At 43.8% G+C, this 25793-nt stretch overlaps 3 protein-coding genes across 4 annotated transcripts; all 3 read left to right on the top strand.

Moving 5' to 3' along the window:
- Nucleotides 1-349: 349 nt before the first annotated feature.
- LOC310792869 (ubiquinone biosynthesis protein COQ9-B, mitochondrial-like) lies at nt 350-6679 on the top strand. 2 transcript variants are annotated; one of them, XM_083654638.1, is made up of 9 exons: nt 350-436; nt 1619-1850; nt 1961-2096; nt 2346-2488; nt 3174-3258; nt 3453-3557; nt 5545-5700; nt 6185-6238; nt 6331-6679. In XM_083654638.1, exons 1-9 carry the CDS (start codon nt 376-378, stop codon nt 6364-6366), a joined length of 1008 nt encoding a protein of 335 aa, XP_083510764.1. In that variant the 5' UTR covers nt 350-375; the 3' UTR covers nt 6367-6679. The 2 variants fall into 2 exon arrangements, with proteins under 2 accessions (XP_083510764.1, XP_083510763.1); XM_083654637.1 differs by having other exon boundaries at nt 375-478.
- An 806-nt stretch (nt 6680-7485) lies between these two features.
- On the top strand, nt 7486-12674 carry LOC310792633 (DNA-directed RNA polymerase II subunit RPB3). Its single transcript, XM_083654351.1, has 9 exons — nt 7486-7626; nt 8526-8575; nt 9085-9153; nt 9277-9329; nt 9712-9840; nt 10025-10076; nt 10227-10395; nt 10487-10561; nt 11582-12674. The coding sequence occupies exons 1-9, from the start codon at nt 7541-7543 to the stop codon at nt 11724-11726; spliced, it is 828 nt and encodes a 275-aa protein (XP_083510477.1). The 5' UTR covers nt 7486-7540; the 3' UTR covers nt 11727-12674.
- A 2248-nt stretch (nt 12675-14922) lies between these two features.
- LOC310792497 (diacylglycerol O-acyltransferase 1-like) lies at nt 14923-24516 on the top strand (the record flags this gene model as incomplete). The annotated part of the gene is made up of 16 exons (XM_083654174.1): nt 14923-15071; nt 16175-16262; nt 18439-18479; nt 18979-19064; nt 19771-19823; nt 19905-20010; nt 20313-20417; nt 20756-20859; nt 21530-21568; nt 21981-22022; nt 22118-22162; nt 22290-22399; nt 22495-22560; nt 23589-23676; nt 23797-23859; nt 24340-24516. The coding sequence occupies 16 exons, from the start codon at nt 14923-14925 to the stop codon at nt 24514-24516; spliced, it is 1362 nt and encodes a 453-aa protein (XP_083510300.1).
- Between the last annotated feature and the right edge of the window lie 1277 nt (nt 24517-25793).

The raw sequence follows: 25793 nt of genomic DNA, 5'->3' as shown, positions 1-25793 counted from the left end.
CGACATCAAGCTAGACGGAATAAAAAACATGACATCCGGTTATATTCTCAACAATAAAAGCGCACAAGTAGATAATCAAAAATCACAATTCAATGGAAAAGCAAGACTCACCCATAGTGTATTCGGAATACGGCATCATATGGGAAGAGGTTAATTCTAAATGTTCCAACCAGTGATTCAAATTCTAAAGCTCTCTGTCCACTTGGTATTTTTCAACTCTGCTTTTATTTTGAAAATACAATCATTTCGTGCCCGGTCTATTCCTGATAACTTGACGTGCCCTCGTACAACACTGACGTAATCAATATGCGACCACTGACCACTTGAGTCGCGTGAAAAAAGACGCGACTGTCTATAAAAAAAAATCAGCTGGACATGGCTGCGGCGCTGCTGAGAGGTGTGCGAGCTGTGCGGGCACTGCGGGGGCTGAGCAACGGTGAGACCGACAGACGGACCAGCTTGTTGTTTATCAGTAACGGTCGGTCCCGGTAAAGTTGATTGTTTAGGGTCTTCCGGTGTTTACACTGTTTGCATGGCATGTTTTGAGACGAGCTAATGTTGACGTTAGCCACCCGAGCCAATGTCACTTGACTCGTCAGAGAAGGTGATACTGAAGGACAGAATTAGACAGCACGTATGTGGGCTGTACATTGATAAATAAATGGAAGGTGATTGTTAGTCGGCGCAGTGGTTTGGGTCTGTAAATCAAACTTTAAAGTGTGTTGAACAAGTTCCTGCAAGTGGGGGGGGCGTCTTCCTCTCTGTGCAGGCGTGTTGTTTACATTTGTAGCTTTCACGTGTAAAGAATGTCTCTCCTCGTATCTGTACTTTAAAATTCGCCATGGTAGTAATACCTTTTTCACATCAGCCATTTTGACATGTCATAGCAGGTAAACAGATGTATAATAACATACAGCTTCAATTCCATTTAGGTGTTCTTGTGCCAGAGGCAGGTGTTGTGCATGCTGGCTCATTGGATGTGCACTGGTGGAACACCTAAATGGAATGGGACCATCATTAATGTTATTAGTTACACCTGTGTTTACCTGCTATGAGATGTCAAAATGGCTGCTGTGAAAAAGGTATATTGTGTGTGAAAGTAAGATAAGTGCATTTGGGATTCCAGCCCCAATATGTCCCCACTCTCTCTATGCACAGGCAAGCTACACCCAAATCCATTAAATTGTTGCCTTGATTATTGTCCAAAGTACATAATTAATAAACTGTGACTCAGGACCTTTTCTGAATCTTGAGAAGCCATTGTTCAATTTGGCATTCATACAATCAATCAACCAGGCCACAAATTATTTCAGTAGCATTTGAACTTTTAGAATAGGTTCCCGATTCATTCAAATCATGGTGGTCAGAATAGTGCAGTGTGACCCAATTGTAAAAGTTGATATTTTACTGAAATGAAGTGCTGCTTGGTGAGTCACTTCAATGCCGAATTTCCCAGAAGAAGCTTCTACCGATTCAGTAAAAGTGATAAGCCATGTTCCACGAGGTATGTACGTTTGCAGATAAGCAAGAAAATATAGATTTTCCAGATTTTGGAATGAGTTTGGCACAATTATGAAATGGAACATACTGGGGCTAATAACTTGTTTTCTCCCTACAGTAGTGGCTGCACCGACAGCCACAAACCCCCAGTGCAGCAGCCTGAGGCGAGGCTTCCACCGGACGGCCGTGAGGCTCCAGGACGAATCCAAATCAGACAAACCCCCCTCCTCTTCATCCACAACAAGCTACCATGAGCACTACCAAGCTCACTCTGCCGAGCACGACTCACCTTCCCAGGAAGCTTCTGCGTCCGACCCGGCAGTGGAGGAGGCTTCCAGGGCCAACACTAGGTCAGGACCAGAAGCTGTAGTTTCAGTCATGTCGAATGAACTGATTTTGCCCTCAACTCACGTCATGTTCTCTCGCTCCTGTGCTTCACCCTCGCCAATGCTGTGGAAAGCTACCAGGACCAGAGCGGAGAGCAGGGTGAGGAGTACGAGACGGAGGAGCAGCTGCAAGCTCGAGTCCTGGCGGCCGCGCTGGACTTCATCCCGCTACACGGCTGGTCCATGGAGGCCATCGCCGCTGGGGCCGAGGTGAGCCAGAGTCACCATCAGGGTGACATGAAATGACTGTAGGAAACCTCAAAGGAAATGGAAAGTAAATAAAATAGTTCAGAGATTCACTAGTTTTGGTGAATTTTCGTGTTTTTCCCCCACTTTCCCAGAGTCAGAACAAGTAAATAAATGCCTTTAGACAGAACCTTTCATGCATTTTTTTAATTTTTTATTCAGCTAATGTCGTATTGCTTGTGTCTTTATTTGGTGTGTCTGTGTTGGTACCAGACACTGGGCCTGTCCTCTGCCTCCACCGGGATGTTCAACAACGGAGCTGGAGACCTGATCCTACATTTCATTGCTCAGTGCAACTCACAGCTGACCGAGATACTGGCTGAACAACACAACCATGTCCAGCTGGGCCAGGTCGAGTACGTACACACACGCACGCACAAGCGCGCACACACACACACACACACACACACACACACACACACACACACACACACACACACACACACACACACACACACACACACACTCTTAAAATTACTCTTAAACTCTACAAGGTAAAATATCACGTATTTCTTACAGGCAAATTTAATGTGGGGGATTCTTTCATCCCAACAAAATTAAATTGTAAAGGTTGGATATGGACATAAATACAAACACCTTTTGTATTATAGCTTTTATTATTTATACTATTTGGTTGTTAACATATTCAAATTGACTAACGTTGCATACAAATGTGAGGATTTGCAGTTAGGACCCTTGTTTCCTCCTTGGGATAAAGTCTGGAAAGCTCTTTCTAGTTTCATTCTGATGAATAACTGAAAAGTTGGCAAGAAATCTGTTTTTAGCTGCGACCAGCAGCTTTTGGTCAGTCCACAAAAAGTTCACCACCCTTTTGTGTGTGTGTGTGTGTGTGTGTGTGTGTGTGTGTGTGTGTGTGTGTGTGTGTGTGTGTGTGTGTGTGTGTGTGTGTGTGTGTGTGTGTGTGTGTGTGTGTGTGTGTGTGTGTGTGGCAGATGGTCATCTCAGTAGCTTGGTTTTGACCATTAGATGTCAGGATTTCCATAGGTTTGGGGTGTGTGATAACTGTGGAATGTGTTGCAGACCAAAGGAGACTGCTGACTTTCTGAGGGACGCTGTGGAGACCAGACTGAGGATGCACATCCCCTACATTGAGACGTGGCCTCAGGTACAGACAGAGTATGCTGGGTAGCTACATGTTGGGAGGGATGATACCTGGCTGAAATATGGCATCACAGACTGTATTGAAATCGATATATGGGTCTGTCTAACCCTATTACAGTATCTGCGTTCACTAATGGAATAAAATGCACACTCCATACTGAATGTGGCACTGAAGCGTGACTGTGACTCTGTCCTCAGGCGATGAGCATCCTGCTCCTCCCCCACAACATCCCAGACAGCCTGAAGCACCTGTCCAACCTGGTGGACGACGTGTGGTACTACGCCGGGGACCGCTCCACAGATGTGAGTGGGTCTCATCACCCTCGATCCCCCCCTTCTGCTACTCACACCTTCCTGTCCCCCATTCACCACCACCCCCACAATGCCCGGCCCGCCACTGCCCAGGTAAGGGCGGAGGTATACTTGCTTTTAAATGCACGTCTGTGTGCGCATGATGGCTACCTCGCGTATCCTGCGTCCATTTGGAGCGTTGGTTGTGAACGAACGTCCTCAGAAATTAACGCTACAGGAACGCCAGAGGCGATACTCACATGAACGGCAGTGTAGGGGCAGTATGAGGATGTGGTGTAACAAGGGTCAGGGGTCAGTAGGTGGATGCAAACTAACATCAACAAATGACCCACCACAACAGAGTCCAACAAAAAAGTCCACATAACTTTAGCTTATTGTTTTAGCTTGTAGCTTTTTACCATCAAACTGTCTCCAGAAGACCTGTGTTGTTACCAGAATAAACAGCTGGTTGGACCCAAAAGTGACACACAAAATGACGGACAAATATATTGTGATATTGTGGTTTTAATGTGAAATCATTTTATCTTGCTTTCTATCGCGGACAAATTGCTAGCTAGCTAATCAGTTACCAGCCCTGCGGATAATGTCCGCTAATTCATCCAATACCATCTTGTGTGGATAAGGTAACGGTAGCAAATATGCCTACTATGCTTTTGGAACATTGTTTGGTTGCAGTAACAGATCATGTCCCTGTTTGGGCACCACTTGTAACGTGTTTGGTCGTGTCTTATGTCTATTGCCATGTCTATTGTTTACAACATCCAAATCCGGAAGTCCTATTATGGCCTGAGTTGTCTGGTGCGCCCTCTAGTGGTATCCTCCAGTATGACACCCCCATAGTCCGTTCAGGATGGAGCCGGCTGTCGAGGTGAATGCATGGTTAAACAGCAAGTATATATCTGCTCACTTACCCTCTTCCCACCCCGGCACCTCCTACTAGGGCTGGGCAATATAATCGATACGGCAATATATCGCAATATTTTATTTCCCGATATATATATATATATATATATATATATATATATATATATATATATATATATATATATATATATATATTTTTTTTTTTTTTTTTTTTTTTGCAGGCCATGCCAGGCCTCTGTATCTGGTGATTCCCACCCCTAATCGATACTGTATAGATATTTCCCATATCGATGTGTTCAGTAACACTCAACACTCAGTAGTTTTGACTAAATTTGTCCACTAACTTATCAGTATAAAGTGATGTACATATTATTACACTACCTGGGTGGTACACAGTGTGTTGTATCTTTAGCTCTATTATTTAATTTTGAGTAAATTCTGTAGAATATCGCAATATATCGCAATATGTATCGCATCGCAATATATCGTGATACAATCGTATCGTGACCCAAGTATCGTGATACGTATCGTATCGTCACTATCGTGAGATCCTTGCCAATACCCAGCCCTACCCCCTACTACTTTGCCTTTCTTATTCCACTCAGCACTGGCTTGTCACATGATACACTCCTGTCACATGATGCACTCCTGAGGATGTGATTCAACTCTTTAAATACATGTTTAATAGTATCATATAGTTTGACAGATATGTTTTTTTGGAGGCTGATACTTGTGGATTGAAGCTGCCAATAGCAGATATTTTGTGCAGATATTTAATATCTTTAACTTAAGAGCACCTACAACTGTATCCTTGTCAGGGTGGAAAATCATCAATTTAACTTTTAACTGTCTATAACTGTTAGACCATCATGGAACACTAAAACTCTCCATTGAAAGCTATTTACCGGTAATTAACATTCATGCATTCTTGTGTCGAGTCTGATATTGATCAATTCTACAATAAATAAATATATAATCACTCAAACTGCAGCATAGCCATCTTATCAGAGGTGGATGACCCTCACTGGACCAGAAACACCCAATATTGAATTGATACATCAGCAAACCTATATTATATATTGGTCTGATCCGTAATCCACTTTCTCTTTGGTAGTTGAACTGGTACACCAAGCGGGCGGCACTGACCGGAATCTACAACACCACAGAGCTGGTCATGCTTCAGGATTCCTCCCCAGACTTCCAGGACACATGGAACTTCCTTGACAACCGTATCCAGGACGTAGTCAACATGGCCGGCACAGCCAAACAGGTAGCGTCCGCTAACATGTCATGTTAAAGGGTTACACAGATGAACATGGCCGGTACAGCCAAACAGGTAGCATCTGCTAACATGTCATGTTAAAGGGTTAAACAGATGAAGTATGGTCATCAGCAAGTTGTTTTTAGACATGTTTCCTCTTCAAGTTTGTTATCCTTGCTTAATGCTGATTTGGGGTCAGCTTCTTGCTACTTTTCCCCACTTTCCCCAATATTAGTGGTAGTTGAGAATGAAACATGAAGAAACTTGGGGTTCAGAATGAAGAATTTTGAATTGCTTGAATCAGTGTTGTAGGACTTGAACACTAATGACTCAGACTTGGACTTGAGCAGTGACTCGGCTACAACACTGGTTTGAATATTTATAGTTGTACATAGAGAACTTTGCCTTTCTTCATCATTTGCATATTTTGAATCCGGTAGATTTTTGTGTGTCCCTGCTGAAAGCCTGCATATTCCACTGTGTTGTTATGTAGGCGCAGGCGACCGGCGAGGCGGTGGTGCAAGGCCTGATGGGAGCTGCTGTGACGGTGAGTGTTCCTCCCTCCTCATCGGTCACGTTCATCATTTACACGTCTCCTGTTAAAAAGCCGATTGGTCACATGTGCTCCTTGTTTCACAGCTCAAGAACCTCACAGGCCTGAACCAGAGGCGGTGATGGCCCACCCGCTTGTGTGACGAGCCAAAGATCAACTTTCCTTTTGCTCACTGGTGCTGCAGCATTTCTTCTTATTTCTGATACTGTATGAGTGTGAATCATTGAGGTATATATGTGTGTTGGTTTGCATCAGAACAGGGCTGTTTAGTGTGCAATAGTTGGCTGTCTTTCTATTCAGTTGCAGGACCAGGCTTTGTTTTGGTTTCTCTCACCCTCCCAAGATGTCACTTCCTGTTCAGATCATTTTTCCCTTGGTATGAAAGGATGTAAAGATCTGTAGTTCTGTTGTTGGTTCAGTTAAGACTTCAATAAAAGGGTCATTACTATATATTTAACCATTTGTTTGTGTTTAGTAGTGTCTGATCAAAGTGAAATCATTAGCCGTTCAATTGACTTTTTGTAGTCAAGCAATGGTTTGAAACCCTAAGCTATGGGAAAGGCTGCATCAGACATTAGCCTATCTGGAATTTCACAGATAGCCCCCCCCCCCCCCCCCCCCCTTCCTCCTCTCCCTCAGAGGGAAGGGAGAGGAGGCTGGCCAGCGAGACAACCAGTGATGTCACTCCAGCAATTTTTTTTGTCACTCAAGCAATATCATTGATGTCACCACTGCTAGTGATGTCACTTGATCAATTGTGATGTCATACATGCCACTGTTTATAACACAGGGCGTTTATTGCTGGACAGGCCGTTTAAAAAATTGGTCATATACTATCAATGATCATAAATTAAGAGTATACCCACTTCTCTAGGCACAACTACAACACCACTGATCATGGCTAATACAGTCTATGCATAACCTGACGCTGCCAGATGGATGTAGGTTGGTTCACATTTGTTTCACAACCTACATTGGGATTGTGAATTTGTGAACAATACCACCCCCATCTGGCGGAGTCGGGTTAGTCTATGCATGGCCATCATAAAATTCGGTGCATGCTTGTGCTTTTATTTTGAAATGCTTTTCTTTTGTAAAGCGTGACCCGGATATTAAATAAAGACCCGCCTCCTATCGCAACGTGGCCAATCACTGCCTGCATGTACATTTTCTGACCAATCATCGGTCGGTAAATATTACCTTGGAGGCCTTCAAGTCAGCTTCAAGTCGAAGTCGCGGTAGTGTGGAGTGTGGACGATTTTACCACGTCCTTTATTCTAATATTTTGCTTCAATAATGCCGTATGCTAACCAACCGACGGTGAAAATCACAGAACTGACAGACGAGAATGTTAAGTTTGTCATTGAAAACACTGATTTGGCGTGAGTATTCACTCTGATGATGTCCATTCAAAGACTCTAGCTGTTAGCTTTTAGCTAACTAACTGTAAGAGCAGTGAATGATCCAACACTTCCACACTTGAGTGTATAACAACGTGTAAAGCTGACCTGACCGTACACTTCAAGACTGAACATCATTGTAATAGCCATACTGAGTAACGCTAATCATGTAAACAAGGAATGTGTCTTTGTGCAGTAGACTTATCATGCAGCGCAGCGATCACAGCAACAATGGAAGATTGAGCAAACAGAACAATCTCAAATTTGAAAGTGCACAGTAAAAGGCCTTTTAAAGTGACATCTAATGGGGTCCATCCATATAAATGTCCATGTAAAAAGTGCAGTAAAGTCCTATAAGTGATATACTGTATAATGGTTTGGGGGGGTAATGTCCATCTAAAATGCTAATATGAAGTGTCCATAATGTCCATGGGGGGAACCCAGTCATTTGAGCCAGTTTGCTCAGGGGTGGGGAGGGAGTGAGAAAGTCCTGAGTTGTGGGGTTTTTTGGGTCTCATTGAAAAGGCAGATGGTAGTTGGGAAGAAGCTGTCACTGACCGGAGGTTCTGGTACTGGTACAATGTTGGCATTTAACGTTAAATATCTACATGTTTAACACACGTGAATTATCTTAACGTAACATTATCATTGCTCTACTAATTCCAGGAATCATTAACTGTTAATCAACTGTCTTTGAATAAACACCAGATGAACACACACACACACAGTGGTCAGGTGAAGCAGTGCGCACCACCTGTTAACACCTAACCTAAGTGAGAAGATTGATGAAGTGTATCTGCCAGCAGTATTAGTGGCTGTTTGAGTGTAGTTGACTTGTCTTGTTAAAAAGCTCCTTCAATAGAATGTTGTGTCCTCTCCAGGGTCGCAAACTCCATCCGACGCGTCTTCATGTCAGAGGTTGCCACGATAGGTATGGGACATTTCACACTCAACACACTGGACAACTTAAGGACTCTGAGGGAAATCTGCTGGATTGCTTTACAGCACAACATAGTTCTGGCTGTCTGACAATGAATGGACCCATTTCACAGCAACCGTTTTGAGGTGGTAAAGCAGGAAGTAAAGCAGCTGTAACTAATACCATTCATTATGCTTCCATTCTGTTTAGGTGTTCCAGTGCCAGGTGCCCTCATTCATGCTAATAAATTACACCTTTGTTACTTCCTGCTTCATCGCCTCAAAAGGTTGCTGTGAAATGAGCCTATAGAGGCAATCGATTCAGTACCAGTCCAATTGATTCACCTTTGTCAAAAGACAAACACATACAGTAGCTTTGGCTACTACATACATGGTTCGTTCTGTCCAAATACAGCCACAGAGATACTTCACTAGCAATTGAACAAACTAAACGAATGGCACAGCATCATCATGTGTGACCGCGGCTGATGCTTCACTTCACCTGTGTTACTTCACTTGCAGCTATCGACTGGATCCAGATTGACGCCAACTCGTCTGTACTTCATGACGAGTTTATTGCCCACAGAGTGGGTATGTATCACTCACTCAGCACAGCTTCTCTTTGACTCTGCTGCTGCCTGGAATATCATCAGAGAGGTACGATCATCCCTCTGAAACCTGCTGAAGCAACGTTGGTGTTTTCTATGTTCTCAGGCCTCATACCCCTCACCAGTGACGACATCGTGGACAAAATGCAGTATTCCAGGGCAAGTATAATACCCTCATCTCAGTCATCGTTGATCAGTTATCAGGCATTGATAGTAGTAGTCAGTATGCACACATTCATAATCGGTTATTATTACACCGATTTGTTGAATACTCGATTCTGATTGGTCAATCACAGCATTCTACCGTTTGTTATTTCTGTATAACAGACAGCTGCTAGGTTAACAGACCGTTGCTATGCACACTTGAAAGACTGGAGGACCACGTCCAGTCATATCAATCCGCAGAAAGAACGAAGTCTAGTCAATTTAACGGTTAATTTAGCTCATAGCCGTGTAATAAGCCCCTAATTCCTGGTAGCTTTAGTTGCGTTAGCTCCTCGTTTGACCCGCTTCCCTCCGTCTCCTCCTGATCCTCCTCCAGGACTGCACCTGTGATGACTTCTGTCCGGAGTGTTCTGTGGAGCTCACGCTGGACGTCCGGTGCACGGAGGACCAGACGCGCCACGTCACCTCACGCGACCTCTTGTCCAACAACCCCAGAGTCATCCCGGTGAGTCCTTCCCCCGCGTAGGGCAGAAAATCTCTGCCCCCGGTTGCGAGATCTCACTTGTCCTGTGTGTCCTTTGTATATTCAAAGCAGTCAACAGGAAAGTGAGTTTCATTCATATGATCATATCATTATTACACCACCAGAAGAGCTGACCTTCGTTTCTTTGTGTTCTCAACTTCTCCAGGTGACCTCCAGGAGTCGAGACAACGACCCCAACGACTACGTCGAACAGGACGGTAAGGTCAACACCCTAATCTTCTCGTGTGCTCTGCTTTTTCCTTTTTTCGGATAAACATTGGTTTAACTCTTTCTCTTCTCGCTCCTTCTCCCTCTCCGTTTCGCCCCCTCTCTCTACCTACTTCTATCATTTGCTCACATGCGTCAAGACATTTTGGTGGTGAAGCTCCGCAAGGGCCAGGAGCTGCGGCTGAGGGCCTACGCCAAGAAGGGCTTTGGCAAGGAGCACGCCAAGTGGAACCCCACGGCGGGCGTGTCCTTCGAGTATGACCCGGACAACGCGCTGAGACACACCGTCTTCCCGCGGCCCGAGGAGTGGTATGTGCCGCTTTTAAAATGACGAATTTATATAGAGAGCCTCGCAGTCCCCGAACACGATATTATAGTGAGTTTTCTGTCTGATTGCAAGGCCGAAGAGCGAATACTCTGAGATCGAGGAGGACGAGAGCCAGGCGCCCTACGACCCCAATGGAAAACCAGAAAGGTGAGGAAACAATCTGCTTCATGCATGGGGAAACTGTATATCCACCTTATTTCTAGCGGCCATGATGCCTATGCGTTTTTCTTCCGGTGTGATCCTCCCAGTCTTGTTGCTGACAGCTTGACACCTGTCTGGGCGAACGGAGCAAATCACTAATCCGGTCATCATTCTCGTTGATAAATATCCCTTTGAGAGCGCAGTGCATCGTGTGTGTAATCGCCTACTGTGGCTAATGTTAGCGGCTAGCAAGCTATGTTACATGGCAGTAAAACGCCACTGAATGACCAAATTGATATAACTTAACCATTTCGAGTAACACTGTTTCCATACGGATCACCAGCGTTAGTTTGTTGTTTATAATCATAACGTGGCTATATTTGTCACATTCTCTATCTAACTCTAAACTCTGACTGAAAATACTGGGAGGCGGGCCATAGCGTCTCTGTCGATGATTTGATTTGACAGTTCCGGGCACTGGCGTTGGCATTGGCCAATCCTGGTGTGTTCCACCCCCAAATCGATTGTGTTCTGGCGCAAAGCGAGTGGCTTCCAGGACGAACAGGCTCTCTGAGTCGCGCGCCACCGACGTTATTTTAGAGCAGTGCAGTAAATACAATATTCCTGGAACATGAGTTTAACAAAACAGTTACATGTCCTCTGCATTCTACATCAAATAAAGACATTACTGTTTGTTTTATGTATGTTACATACTTATTGGCCAAGTTATGTTCAATTCAGCCAGGGTACAAGGGAGTATAGGCGGCCATCTTTTCAAATCAAGTAGAATACCGTTTTAGGAAATGGCAAGCTGCAACAATAAGTCACGTTAAACCGGACCTTGTACCCATAATTATTTGTACAGCGGGGCATTAAAAAATAAGGTGGATAGGTAATAATGACATGATATTAAATTGAATGTAATTTTCTGCCATTTGCCTGATGATTGTGCTTCTAATGGGCTTGTAATCTGCTTGTAATTCAACCACTCACCTATGACCCCCCCCCCCCCCCCCCCCCCGGCAGGTTCTACTACAATGTGGAGTCTTGCGGCTCCCTGCGGCCGGAGACCATCGTCATGTCGGCGCTGGCCGTCCTCAAGAAGAAGCTGAGCGACCTGCAGACACAGCTGAGCCACGAGATCCAGAGCGACGTCCTCACCATCAACTGAGGGTCGTCCTGTCTGCTTCACCCAGGGCCCCTTCCACTCCTCACCCAACACCCGTCTGCTTCACCCAGGGCCTCATCCACTCCTCACCCAACACCCGTCTGCTTCACCCAGGGCCTCATCCACTCCTCACCCCACACGTCTGCTTCACCCAGGGCCCCGTCCTCTCTTCACCCAACACACGTCTGCTTCACCCAGGGCCTCATCCACTCCTCACCCAACACCTGTCTGCTTCACCCAGGGCCTCATCCACTCCTCACCCAACACCTGTCTGCTTCACCCAGGGCCTCATCCACTCCTCACCCAACACCTGTCTGCTTCACCCAGGGCCTCATCCACTCCTCACCCAACACCTGTCTGCTTCACCCAGGGCCTCATCCACTCCTCACCCAACACCTGTCTGCTTCACCCAGGGCCCCATCCACTCTTCACCCAACACACGTCTGCTTCACCCAGGGCCCCGTCCTCTCTTCACCCAACACACGTCTGCTTCACCCAGGGCCTCATCCACTCTTCACCCAACACCTGTCTGCTTCACCCAGGGCCCCATCCACTCTTCACCCAACACACGTCTGCTTCACCCAGGGCCTCATCCACTCTTCACCCAACACACGTCTGCTTCACCCAGGGCCTCATCCACTCCTCACCCAACACCCGTCTGCTTCACCCAGGGCCTCATCCACTCCTCACCCAACACCCGTCTGCTTCACCCAGGGCCTCATCCTCTCTTCACCCAACACCTGTTCAGTTACCACCACAGTGATGCTATAGGATCGCCGGTTGCTCCTTTACAAATTCACGCCATTATCACCGCAAAACGGTGTTCCTGCATCCCTCCTTCCCTCCTTTTACCTGCACATTAGTTACCATAATTCTGCACCAGGACTGCTTATTTATGAAGTTTGGTGTTTTTGTACTCGTCTTGTTTTGATATCATTTGGTTTCATTCACTCGTCTTTGTCATCTCTTTTGGGGGCGAGTTGTCTCAACTGCAACTTTTCCCTCTTAAGAAATAAAAAATAAAATAAATAAAAAATCTTGCAGACTTTTTTTAAACTTGGGGTGAAAGGGAATTCACAAAAATTACAAATAATTTCTTGAAAAATGATTCATTGTGAAAGCGAACATTTAACAAAATAATGATCGAATAGTCTTGTGTGTTTTACAGACAGCAGCCAATGAAATTGATAACTACTTGAGACAAAGGAAAGGGCCAAACAACAGCGGCCACTGGGACCAAGTGCTCTGTCCTGCTAGATGTAGGCTACTGTATATTACAGAGTCAGTTCACAACACACCGAATGTTGCAATGAATCAGTGCTGGTCTAGGATCAGCTTTACCCTTCAGATCATAAAAGTAATTGAGCTTTAAAAAAAAATGTCATTTTTGTATCTGAAATCCACAGGGTCAATGAAGTATCATCAGCCAGCATAGCTAACAGTTTGGTTCATCACACAAGTCCTAAGTCTAGAGCAGGGGTGCCCAATAGGCCGATTGTGATCTACCACTAGATCCTGGGCCATCAATAAGTAGCTTGCCAAAGAAATCCAAAATCAATTTTTATTTTTAATACATAAACTAAATCCCACTCATGTATAGCTAACTCAGTATCTACAGTATTTAACATAACATTAAATAATGTTAAATCAAAAACAATAGGCTACTGTCAAAATGTGCTAAATATCTACTTTGGCGGGGGGGGGGGGTAGCTTGCAACTAGTTTTATTTTTTGTATTAAAGTAGTTCTCATCCTAGAAAAGTTTGGGTAGAGACTCTAGACATTGTTGAGAGTGGTGGAGTTTATTTATTATTACTGTGAGCTGCTAGTCCTGTGAGCTAGTACTTTATATAAAATGACAGGCCGCTGTGTGGAGAAAGGAAGGAACTGCATTCTATAAAGGACCTTCAAGGATCCCCCCCATCCTCCCCTAGACACTGTGGGTGACGGTCAAGCTGTGCAAATACAGCCAAGATAATCCCAGAAGTTAGGTGATTGGCTTTCAAAATAAAAGCACAATACTCTACTTACAAATTGTGTGTGCGCTGGCTGACACAGTATCAAATGGTGCCTAAATGAAACAAAAACATATATTATACACACACAACACAAAGACGATGCTACAGATTCCCCATAAATTATACGTTTTTAATTAACTTGCAGCTGCAATACACTATTTGTGAACTGAGCTTTTATTTTGAAAGTATGTATATCAGACGCGCTACTTTTTTATTCTAGTTAGCTTGATACGGATTCCATCGCATTCCTAACGACACGACAGAATTATGATTTATATTCTGAGGTTAAAATTGCACCACCACATTGACGAATATGTACAGAGAGCAGTATGGATGTTGTGGGATGTAAGTATGATTTGATGGGGCGGCCCTACCTACCTGACGGGATACTATGGTTCTTTTGTGAATGAGAAGGTGTGTTGTGCGTATCTTCTGTGCCGTATACGCCGAACTGCATTCAAAATCGTGTAATTTAATGACGTTTCCTTGCTTATCGCGTATTATCACCGGATAAAAATGATTCAAGACCTGCTCTGAATTCATAGCAGGCGCTTTTCAATTCGGTGTAGATATTATCCACCAAACAGTGCTTTATTGCAAAAAAAATAAAAACAAAAAAATATCTCTCTCAACTTTTATAATTGGCTGACATTGCTAGAGCCGCCCACGACCACGCCCATAAGCAAGGAAATATAAAGCGGACACATTTTTGAATGGAGTTTGGTTTTGCTCTCTCCCCTGATATAACTGAAGATGTTTGAAGATGCTCCTTTTCATTGCATGTGAATCAAATGATCTGCGCAAAGTGCAGACATAACACCAGCATCCTACACCAGACTACAAACCACATTTCATCAAGCAACTAAGATGGTTATTTAAATAAAAACGTTCATACACAGACAATTATAGCTCAGATTGTTGAGAAAGATATTTCAAAATGTACTAAATATAATTTATTAGGCTACATTATTATTGATTTATTCATTCATTTATTTTGGGGCTAAACCTCTAGTTCATCGTATTCTTTGGGAACATTTCATTATGTGATATCGTATTGGACACTAAAATGTAAAGTGTGTTTCTGCTTTTCTTTCCCAAGAATGTGGATCCAACCATCTCTGGTCTTTCCAGTTGTTCTCCTGTGGACTAGCTCCTAGTCCTCCAGAGAACCTGGGTTTGGAGATGGCTGCAATGAGGAAGAGGTTCTCCTTAGTCTGTCAGTCCTCTTCCTCAGCTGAAGAAGACAACGCAGGCCTCTACCCCACTACTACTCCCAGCTCTGCTGCTGCTCCATCCAGTGAGCAACAGCATCCCTATGCAGATCTGCTCTGGTAAGCTTTCTGCTGCCTCAATCTCCTGATCATCATGGGCAATTTTCCATTTTCTAGGCAACTTTGTACTTTGGCGACCCCTAGTGGCAGCGAGACAGAACAAGGTGAATTTTTGAGAGCTTTGTGAGTTAAATTTCCCTCTGACCTCAGACATACATTGATTTCTCTCAGTGGCTGGATCATTAGGGGTCGAGATGGGGAAATGCATCTTCTTGCAGCTACATTGTCACCATGTCTTCACAAATATAGAAACAATGCAATGCTTGAGGACAGAGATGTACTGTAGATCTACAGACAGTATGTGCAGGAGCTTTGAACTAACCCTCCAACATCCAGCTAATTAATGCATCAGATTTTTGACCAATCAATGCGTAGCAGTTTGAGGACCATGGCATACTATACACACACTAGCGGAATACCCGTCCCCTGGCCATTTAGTCAGGCCTCGCTCACAGAGTTGGCATGCGGCCTCTCCTCTCTCTCCCCAGATGATTCTCATAGTCCACTTCCCTGGCTGATTCCAACTCCACTCAGGTGTGCTCCTCCACTCAGGTGAGCTCCATCAGTAGTTAACAATGGAGCTCTCCATGGTGCCGAAACTGTTGACTCACTTTTGCCACTAATTAGCCATTTTTGCCGATTTAGACGGCCCTAATTACCAAATTCAAAAATACCGTTAGGTCACCCACAGTAGTGCTCTTTACACTTCCTGAAAGATTCAGCACGATTGCACGTACAATGGCATAGCTGTGGCCGAACACAATTTCTGCTCACACCACGTACGTACGTACGCACGCACGCGCGCGCGCACACACACACACACACGCACACGTGCGCACACATACACGCACACACACACACACACACACACACACACACACACACACACACACACACACACACAATTCACATTCTTATTATAGGATTATTATAGGATGGATAATCCCTTTGTAGTGTTGGCGAGGAGAGCAGAGGTGGACCAGGTGGAGAAAACGTATCCTTGAAAATGCTTAGATAGGAGGGGGGAAAGACATAGGACACAACTGATGGTGAGGATGATGTCGATGATGATGATGATGACGATGACAACTGTCTGTGTCCAGTGTCCACCGTGTCCAGGACTCCTTGCTGAGCTCCAACAGTAACTTCACAGGCTACAGAGGCGTCCTCAACTGGATCATCATCCTCCTGGTGGGTCTCTCCTCTCACCATCTCAGGTTTTCTTTTGGAACAGATTTTCATCAGTTTTTTAACAATTCCTATCAAACGCTCACTGACACTCGAGGAAAGAAAAGGAATAGACAGGATCTGCAGGTCCTTTAACACATTGAGTGCCAAGGACGTCTGTGGACGTCCTAAAAAAAAGTAACGAGGAGTGCCAAGGACGTCTGTGGACGTCCTAAAATCATAATTCATATTATTCCATAATTCTGCTGTTTAAGGTCGTACCTAGCCAGTGAGCATGAATCCCTTCAAGGGATCACACGGCGCCACCTTAAACATCGTCACAGGAGCTGCTCCACCCACCTCAGATCCTTTACTTTGTACAGGAGACAGCGGAGAAAGCCGTGATCAAAGTGGAAACCGATGCATGCTTTCTGCCAGAGCCGTATATATTGATCTGTCTACAGCGGAGAGTGGGCTCGGCTGCATCCGCGCTCACAACTGAGCTCTTATGCTTCTATCTATCTCCACACGATTTCCTAGAAAGCCAGCATCCGAAGCCGAACGGCCAAGCCTTTTCGTTCAGTCGCGTTTGCCAGCGCGCATCATTTCCTTGATGGGCGCTGGGATCTGTCCGGGGCAAAAACGGAGTCGAGAAAACAAACTCTGTGCGTGTGGGAGGAGCCCGCAGCTCAGAGGTGGAGAGGGGGGGGGGGGGGGGGAGAGGGGTGTGTGGCACACAGGCTGCACAGAAACCACACCACACGCCACCACATCAGAAAACACCAGCCAGAGTCAGTGAATGTGCTCGAAATTAGAGTGCAAAAAGGTATTCATAAAAGGGACTATATCTTGGAAAGTTAAAAAAAACGACAGAAAACCCTTGAAAGTGCACTTTTTTGAGAGGCTGTCATTTCATAATGGAACTGTCTAGAAACAAAATTTCTTCTTTGGAAGAAGCAGGAGTGTTCAATGTTTCATTAAAGTCCAGCCCCGTTAATATAGCCATAATAGAAAAAATTCTATAGCTGTTTTCAACTGAATGGAAGTGAATCTGGCACAGGCTCCAGACAATTTTACTGAAGCGCTGTGGCACTCAATGTGTTAAAACGTCTTGAATTATGCTTTAAATTTAAATCACACCTGCTTTATTAAACGCAATTGAACAAAAATTATTCATTTAGAACCTAAACCAGGGATATTCAACTTGCTTTGCCCGGGGGCCACTTTCGTAAAATGACAGGAGGCCAGGGGCCAGTTAATGAAGAAACATTAATATACATTTTTCTGTAGCGGATTGTAGGTTTTTGGGGTGTCAGCCGGAGTTTAGTCTGACAATTTTGTGCACACAGGATAGTTAGTTAAGTTAAGTTAAATTAGTTGGATTAAGTTAGTTAAGTACATAATAGTGCCTGGGTGGCGAGCAGACGGCGGTTTTTGACAATTTAGCTGGAGCTCATTCAAACTTTATTTCACGTTAGTTTTCATTGTGAATTAGAAAATGGTCGGAGGGCCACTCTGCACCCTATCATGGGCCGCATCTGGCCCCCGGGCCGCAAGGTGAGTATCACTGAACTAAACCATTCATTTAAAAATGTCCTTTTTCTGATTTTGCCCATCTATAGTTTCAGAACTTTCATTGGCTGTGTTCAATCAAGAAGCAGTCTGTTTCACCAGCGTTTTCTTGCTTTACTTTTACTTGCTTCACTACTTTCCAAGTAGCAAAACAAGTTTTAATTTTGGCTTTCTGAAACTCAAGAGAAAAAAAACATCCACTAAAACCAATACAAATAAAAGTCTTTAGGCTTCAATAATCAGGGAGAGACTGACTGGCTGGCTGACTGACTGACTGACTGACTGACTGGCTGGCTGACTGGCTGGCTGACTGGCTGGCTGACTGACTGACTGACTGGCTGACTGACTGGCTGACTGACTGACTGACTGACTGACTGACTGGCTGACTGGCTGCCTGACTGACTGACTGACTGACTGACTGACTGACTGACTGGCTGGCTGGCTGACTGACTGACTGACTGGCTGACTGACTGACTGACTGGCTGACTGGCTGGCTGACTGACTGACTGACTGACTGGCTGGCTGGTTGACTGACTGACTGACTGACTGACTGGCTGACTGACTGACTGACTGACTGGCTGACTGACTGACTGACTGACTGACTGCTGTTTTACTGTCTGCTTTTCAGGTATTGACGCATGCTCACTTGTTTTTGGAGAACTTCATACAGTGAGTATACCTACACACACACACACACACACATGCGTGCCAACACACACACACACACACACACACACACACACACACACACACACACACACACACACACACACACACACACACACATTTCTCTGTTCAATTAGATTAGACATGGGTTGTTGTTTGATCTCCACATGCGATGCTTCTTAGCTATAATGTTATGGACTCTGGGTTTGGGGGCTCTTTGGATAAGAAACAAGCTAGTGTAGCAGTCATGTGGATAAAAGAGACATCCAAGACATGTAATACAGCAATATGATAAGAAGCCTTTATTCTGTTTGGATAGTCATAATTGTAAGTAAAAAAAAAATCAAATGATGCTTTATCATGGACGGTAAAGGAGCCTAATTCTGTACAATGCTGTTTTTGGAGTGCCTTGTATGTCCCTTTTTCACCACACATAATATAATGTAAACTTGACTTGTTCGTCTCTGTTTTTGTTCCTCATGGTTCCTCCTCCTCTGAGCAGACACGGCTTTTTGATTGATGTGAAGAAGGTGTTGGAGCATCTGGTGGAGGACAACTACAACTGGCCCTCTGTTAAGCTCATACTGGGTGAGAAACTCAGCTCGCATAGATCTGCAGCAACAACAGCAACCTGATGGCATGCAGCGATGTAAGAGGAAAACTGTACTGGTCCTGTCTGTGGGGTAACTGCAGCAAAACAAATAGTCAGGAAAGATGGGATATAAATAAGAATACGGTAAATAGGGGTATTAACAATTGAAGAGTTCAAAGCATATATAGTGCGTGTGTGTAACGCGTGTTGTCTACAGCAGTGGTCCTCAACGTGGGGGTCCGGGGGCCACCAGAGGTCCTTGAGGGGGTTCCAGAGGGCCCTCAACAAATTGATGAATCATTAAACTTCAGCATTATTTCATTTACAAGAAGTTAAGACAATTAGATAATATAGAAGAATGACTGTTTTGATGATAGCTTCACTGTTATCGCTTTACCTACTATACAGATAGTCATGGAATTCTGGACAAAATCATATCTGACAATACAAATATTCTTGGATTTGGGTTCAAAAGACAACATTTGATCAAATCTGCAAACCTAATGTGGACTAAATTAGGGGTCCTTGATATGAAAAATTTGAGAATCACTCCGAATATAATGTGTAAAAGTCCATACAACTCAGGGACATAAGTCAGTGTTACAACCACCGCAAAAGAAACAGCAAATGGGAACATCTTGGTTTTCTTGAATGGACCTTATCTGTTGTTGAGTTTGACCAAAACATCTCTCTTCCTTCCAGCTGCCAACTTGTTTGTCCTGACAGCTTTTCTTCTCGAGAGGTCTCATGAAAAGGTGAGACTCATACAGTTTAGTATGTTTTATTTTTGCTCAAGTTTGCTCTGATGGGGTCAATGTAGTCATATTCTATCCTAGGGTCTATTGTCCCCCGGCATCGGCCAACATTTGCATCTAGGAAATCTGGGCTTGTTCATGCTGTTTCCCGCTGCTGCCATTCTGCATGACCCGACTATATCAACAGGTAAATGCTACATAAAGTGCAGCATGAATATGTTGACGTGCATCTCACTCCGTAGATTGTTCGCCGTTCTCTTGTGGTGTGGCAGGTACACGCATTTTAGAGCAAAAAATAAAACAAACAAGTAATCCCTCAAAGTAATCTATTTTAAGGACAGTAACTGTATTCAGAAAACCACCAATTTAAACGGTAACTGTAATGGAATACAGTTACTCGTATTTTGTATTTTAAATACTGTATCCTAAAGTATTCCATTACTCCCCAAACCCTGCTGCTGGGTTGTTTCTGTCTTTATTGTCCACCAGATGGTGCATTCTTCTCTCTGTGGTCCTACACCATTCTGGGCCTGAAGCTCTATTCATACCAGGAAACGAACCGATGGTACCGGCAGGCTCATTCAACTGACACAGGTATGTCGACCAGCAGAGGTTCCACCGATTCCATTTATCTTTTTTTTTGCAATTAGTTTTTATTATTTCTTCAAAAAGCAAAAACCAACATATTACATAAGAAACATAAAATAAACATAAAATGTGAACAGCACTGATTCCATGTCACAGAGAAAAACAAGGAACTATGTGCGTATGTTTTCAGAGACTGACAAGAGCGTATTGCATGTGCCAAAAGCCTCTGAGGAGCATGTGAGTTTACCAGGTGAGGCTGCTTGTCATCTGTCAAGTCTAAGATCACACTTTATGATTTGTGGAGAGGAACCAGTCCTCTGTGACACTGTCCTTTGCTTTCTCAGACCTTTACTATTTCCTCCTGGCCCCCACTCTGTGCTACCAGAGGCACTTCCCCCGTACGCCTAAGGTCCGCATCAACAAGCTGCTGCACAGGTTGCTGGAAATGGTAAGCTAACCCTTGGTTCACACCGAGGCGCTATGCTGAAGCAGCGCTGAAGCATCGCTGAAGCAGCGCTTAACAGAAGCCATGCTGAGTGCCACGCTAAACCGGTCACACAAGAAACCCTCTTTTCCTTGCTCGGAGCTGCCCTCCCCCTGCTCACAACTTGCATTGACTTCATGCCTCGGGTGCAGCACGCTGCACGCTTGAAAAATAGAACAGAAGCCGAAGCTATCCCTGCAGCGTGGCTTCAGTGTGGCATGGCGTGCGGCTGGTGTGAACGGTCTCAGCGTGGCTTCAGCGTGGCTTCAGCATTGGTGTATGTATGGTGTGAGGGCTAAACAACACTATCTTGAAGATGGACAGTGTTCGTTTTATAGGGATGAGGTTTGGCACAAAATCAGTGTGGATAACCTAACTGGGTGAACAAAAGCAAAACACACACCTTCACACACTCGACCTCCATGCCAAATTTCAGCCCTCTGCCCCTGCCATCCTGCATTTTGAAATCCCCCCCCCCACCACCCCGTTTTAGCCAATTGCCATGAACACACACACACACACACACACACACACACACACACACACACACACACACACACACACACACACCACACACACTGGGTCTTTCCTGACATTGTAATTGGTTGTTAATCATGGCTTCTCCTACCTTCAGGTGATCCTCATCCAGATCATGGTTGGAATCGTGCAGCAGGTGGGTTAATGTGCTTGCACTGATGATGTCACAATGTCTATGACATCATCAGTGATGTCATCAGTGACATCATTATTGACCAAAATCATCCTGCGGGGGAGTCTAGGGTTTCGGCCCCAGAGGGGCGATAGAATGCCGTAGTATAGTATTTCATAGTATGAATACCATAATGCAGTATGTCATAGTATAGTTTGTCATTGTACTACGACATACTGTGTTATTATTACAGACAGTATGGCATAGTATCTTATGACACGAGTATAGTGTCATAATTAATATGATATAATATTATTCAATTTGCTTAGGTCCTATGTAATGTTTAATGTGTAATAATCATGAATGTTTCCTTGACTCTTATTGGTTGAATTGATGTGTTTATGCATTCATATTGAACACTTTGTTTTGCTGTCAGTGGATTGAGCCCATCTTCCAGAGGTCAGAAACCTCATTCTCTGTGAGTGATGCAGCATAATGCCTCCTATCATGAACATTGGTGTGAAAAACAGCTTCCATACTCTTGGGATTGACTTCTTGTTTTATGATACACAGAATATGGACATCACTATGAGAGTGGAGCACTTGGTAGGACTTGTGGTGAGTGATTTTGTTTTATAGTATTGTTTGGAGTACAGTGCATTCCATTGACACAGGTATATGACGATCTTCCTACCTCGAATATTCAAAATGGCTGCTGTGTGAATGAGCTCCGTTGTCTTCACAGGCACCAACTCATTTCCTGTGGCTCCTGTTGTTCTTCCTGTCTCACTCCTACCTGAACTTCTGTGCTGAACTCCTGCGCTTCGGTGACCGCCATTTCTACGGAGACTGGTGGTCAGTGAGTCACATTGCACAGCAGAATTTCTCGACTTGATGTTGCTGCACGTAGGCTACAGCATTGTCTCATGGTTAATCTGTCATTTACACAGGAATGCTACAACTCTGATAACGTTCTGGAAGAATTGGAACGTTCCCTTTCAGAAATGGTGTGACAGGTACTGTAGTCTGTTGATGCAGAAATATGCCTCAGTTTCCCCCCAACTGTTTCTCTCAATAATCTGTTTTCTACCTTACATTTTCTAGGCCATTCACAATTACTGCATTTTAGTAATCATCTACTACTAAGTTTCAAAGTTTCATTTATTAAAATTTGACTAGGCAGTGTATAACAGTATAAAAACAGTTTTTAAACAGTTATTCTGAAATGCATCAAAACTTTACAGTGATCAATCATCATAGATAAAAGCTATGAATTTAGCAAAAAAGTACCGTAGTTGACTCGTCATAGGAGATATATCACATTTTTTCAGCCCAATAAAAATGATCAATTATCATCAAAAAGGTCTGAAAAACAGCCAATAAAGGGTTAACTAATGTAGGCGGGACAAACCAGGCCAGGGCGTATATTATCTGAAATAGCAGAGCCCTGATTGGCTGTGAGAGGCTGTTTACAAATGAGCCGCTAAACCCCAGCAACTTGTTTGACTGTAGTAACAACATAGACAAGTCTTTCCCTCTCTAAATACCTTCAGTTATGTTTATTTAACATGGCACAATGTAAAAAATGATTGTTCAAACAAATGTTTGTTCAAAACCACAGATGAATGACTAGTCGACTATGATGCACTGTGTGTCGACTAGAGCAGTGGTTCTCAAATGGGGTCCATTGCACATTGCCAGGGGGTCCGCGAAAACTTTTCTGGAAAAAAAAAACTTTTTTTGTGTGCAAAAGCTTCATAGGTCAATGAAAATATGTTGCTTTAAATCTAAAATGGTTCATGGATTCTAATCTGACAAACCTATCAATTTAAATGTCAAGCACGTCACCGCGGTGGAAACAAGCTGAGCCCAAAATCACAAATCAGAATGAGGGTGTCCCCGGTATATTTTCTATCTTATAAGGGGTCCTTGGCTGAAAAACATTTGAGAACCTCTGGACTAGGGGTTTTGATAGTCGACTAGTCTGTGAAACCCCTAACACCTTCACCTCTCATACAGTATGTCTTTCCTCACTCATATGAAGACATGTATACAGACTGCTGGTGGAGGTGGATGTGTCTCCATCGCGAGCAGAGCTCTCGGTCTTCCTGGTGTCTGCTGTTCTTTGTGAGGTACAGGATGAAGCACACGTGAAAACATTTCAAAGTGCTCGCATTTGGTCTCATAAGAACATGCAGAGTAAAGCACTACTCATTTGCTGTGTTTTTTATTTTGCCCTCTATTCTACACAGTATGTGATCGCACTACCTCTGCGTAGTTGTCGTCTGTGGATCTTCCTCATGATGCTATTTGAGGTGAGAATATGACAAATTAAATGTTTCAATGAGATTTACATGTGATTTACGTTCTTGATTGATAAAAAAGTGACACTTTTATTTCCTTCAATATTTTAGGGGTATAGAATTTCAAAATGGATGAACAGACTTTTCAAATGGAAGTTGAATTTCAAATGCTTAAAAGAGAACTCTGCCACTTTTCAACCAGATCTCTGTACAAAATCCTGATATAGTGTGAAAAACAATGGTGTTTATTTTATTTTATATAAATACATACCGGTATACTACTTAATAATACTTATACATACCTGTGGGCAGGCAGTGGGACAAAAATAATAGATCATTAATGACCCTGAGGAGGGGGGGTTGGGGGTTCAGCGGAGTGTTGCTGACGAAAGCTGGATTGTAATTGATCAAAAATGATCCAAGGTTCAATGGGACAATCTGCCAAAATCGTACTGTATTCCATTAACCAACACTGATGGTCTCTCCTCCTAGCTCCTGATTGCCGTTTTCCTTGGATGCTATTTCCAGGGGAACTACGGCAACGGCTTAGTGTGGCTGTGTCTGCTGCTGGGGCCTCCTCTAGCCGTGACCAGCTACTTTCACGACCACTACATCGGCCTTCATCGACAGCATCATCATCATCAGTCGTCCATCTCGCCACCAGCCTGACCAGCGTCTTCCCAGCAGACTGTTTTCCTGTAGCTATAGACTCACGATGGCAGCCTCAGTGAGGAAGAAAGACCTATCCCTCTCATATTGGATCAAAAGGATTTGGCTCTGATCCAAGGCTCACGTCTCTCCAAGGACCTTCCTCTGCTGCCTGCAAAACCTTGGAGCTTTCTCTCTCTGGACCCACTTCAGCAGTAGCTTATGAAGACTGAACTCATTACTGCACCCGTTCCATACGAGAGAAGACTTTTCATCTTGTACAGATGCCACTGATGCCATTGAGAACCATTCCATACACTCTAATATTTCTGGTATAATCACTGAACCTTATAATGAAAAGGATTTTAACACAATAATATAAAATATACTTCACCATAAAATTACACTTTTGACGATGCTCATCTCACAATATGATGATACATGATACAGGATTCACGATTCAATACAACTATACGATGTAATAAATACAATTTCAATGATAGCAAAGCCTGACTGTGCAGTGTGCAGAATTATGTTTCTTTCTTTTTTTTTTATCATTGACCCCAGATTTTATACCCTTCTATTTTCTCCCCAGTCCCAATTGTTCTTTCACAGCAACCGCTTCGAGGTGGTAACACAGGAAGTAAAGCAGGTGTAACCAATAACATTAATGATGGTTCCATTCCATTTAGGTGTCCCGGTGCCAGGGCCTTCATTAATGTTATTGGTTACACCTGCTTTACTTCCTGCTTCACCACCTCAATAGTTGCTGTGAAAAGGGACAATTATTAATCTTTCTACTAATGGCATCGGCTTGCTAGAAATCCCTACTTTTGACACCTACACCTGAGAAATGTTTGTGCAATAAGCATAATAATTGATTTATTACTTCTCTTGTTTCTCCCTGAGAGAAAATGCCTGAAGCTCGTTGAATGCGATTGTGCTAGTCAAGCCTTTATGGATCATTTATTTGATACTGATGTGAGTCAGTCACACAGCAGATAAGGTTGCTGCTCACACACTGCTGTGTCAACATGTGGTTTAGGGGCCCCAGTTTGCGCCAGTTTCCCGTAAGTCTCATGGATGCGGTCCAGTCAGGAAGTATGGGGATAATTGTACCTTACGGTTCAATGAGTTACAGTCTCATAGGGCTTCACAACGCCCATAAAACAATAGATGAAAATGATACATGAATATGACACCCCGAACATCAAGGGAGTTGCTATTCAAGAAACAGATTTCAAAAAGTATAAATGTTCCAGCCTGGTTTCCATATTTATTTTCTGATATAAGAATGG

Source organism: Poromitra crassiceps (assembly GCF_964638095.1).
Source record: "Poromitra crassiceps genome assembly, chromosome: 18".
NCBI lineage: Eukaryota > Metazoa > Chordata > Actinopteri > Beryciformes > Melamphaidae > Poromitra > Poromitra crassiceps.
Note: the sequence above shows the minus strand (reverse complement) of the source record. Positions and strands in the feature narration are given on the sequence as shown.

What these genes read in the sequence shown, in the direction of transcription:
- LOC310792633 (XM_083654351.1), top strand. Translation starts at nt 7,541, where the DNA reads ATGCCGTATGCTAACCAACCGACGGTGAAAATCACAGAACTGACAGAC. An exon ending in ACAACCCCAGAGTCATCCCG is followed by an intron (nt 9,841 to 10,024) that starts GTGAGTCCTTCC and finishes CAACTTCTCCAG; the next exon opens with GTGACCTCCAGGAGTCGAGA. An exon ending in CCCAATGGAAAACCAGAAAG is followed by an intron (nt 10,562 to 11,581) that starts GTGAGGAAACAA and finishes CCCCCCCGGCAG; the next exon opens with GTTCTACTACAATGTGGAGT.
- LOC310792869 (XM_083654637.1), top strand. Translation starts at nt 376, where the DNA reads ATGGCTGCGGCGCTGCTGAGAGGTGTGCGAGCTGTGCGGGCACTGCGG. An exon ending in CCGGGGACCGCTCCACAGAT is followed by an intron (nt 3,558 to 5,544) that starts GTGAGTGGGTCT and finishes TCTCTTTGGTAG; the next exon opens with TTGAACTGGTACACCAAGCG. An exon ending in TGATGGGAGCTGCTGTGACG is followed by an intron (nt 6,239 to 6,330) that starts GTGAGTGTTCCT and finishes CTTGTTTCACAG; the next exon opens with CTCAAGAACCTCACAGGCCT.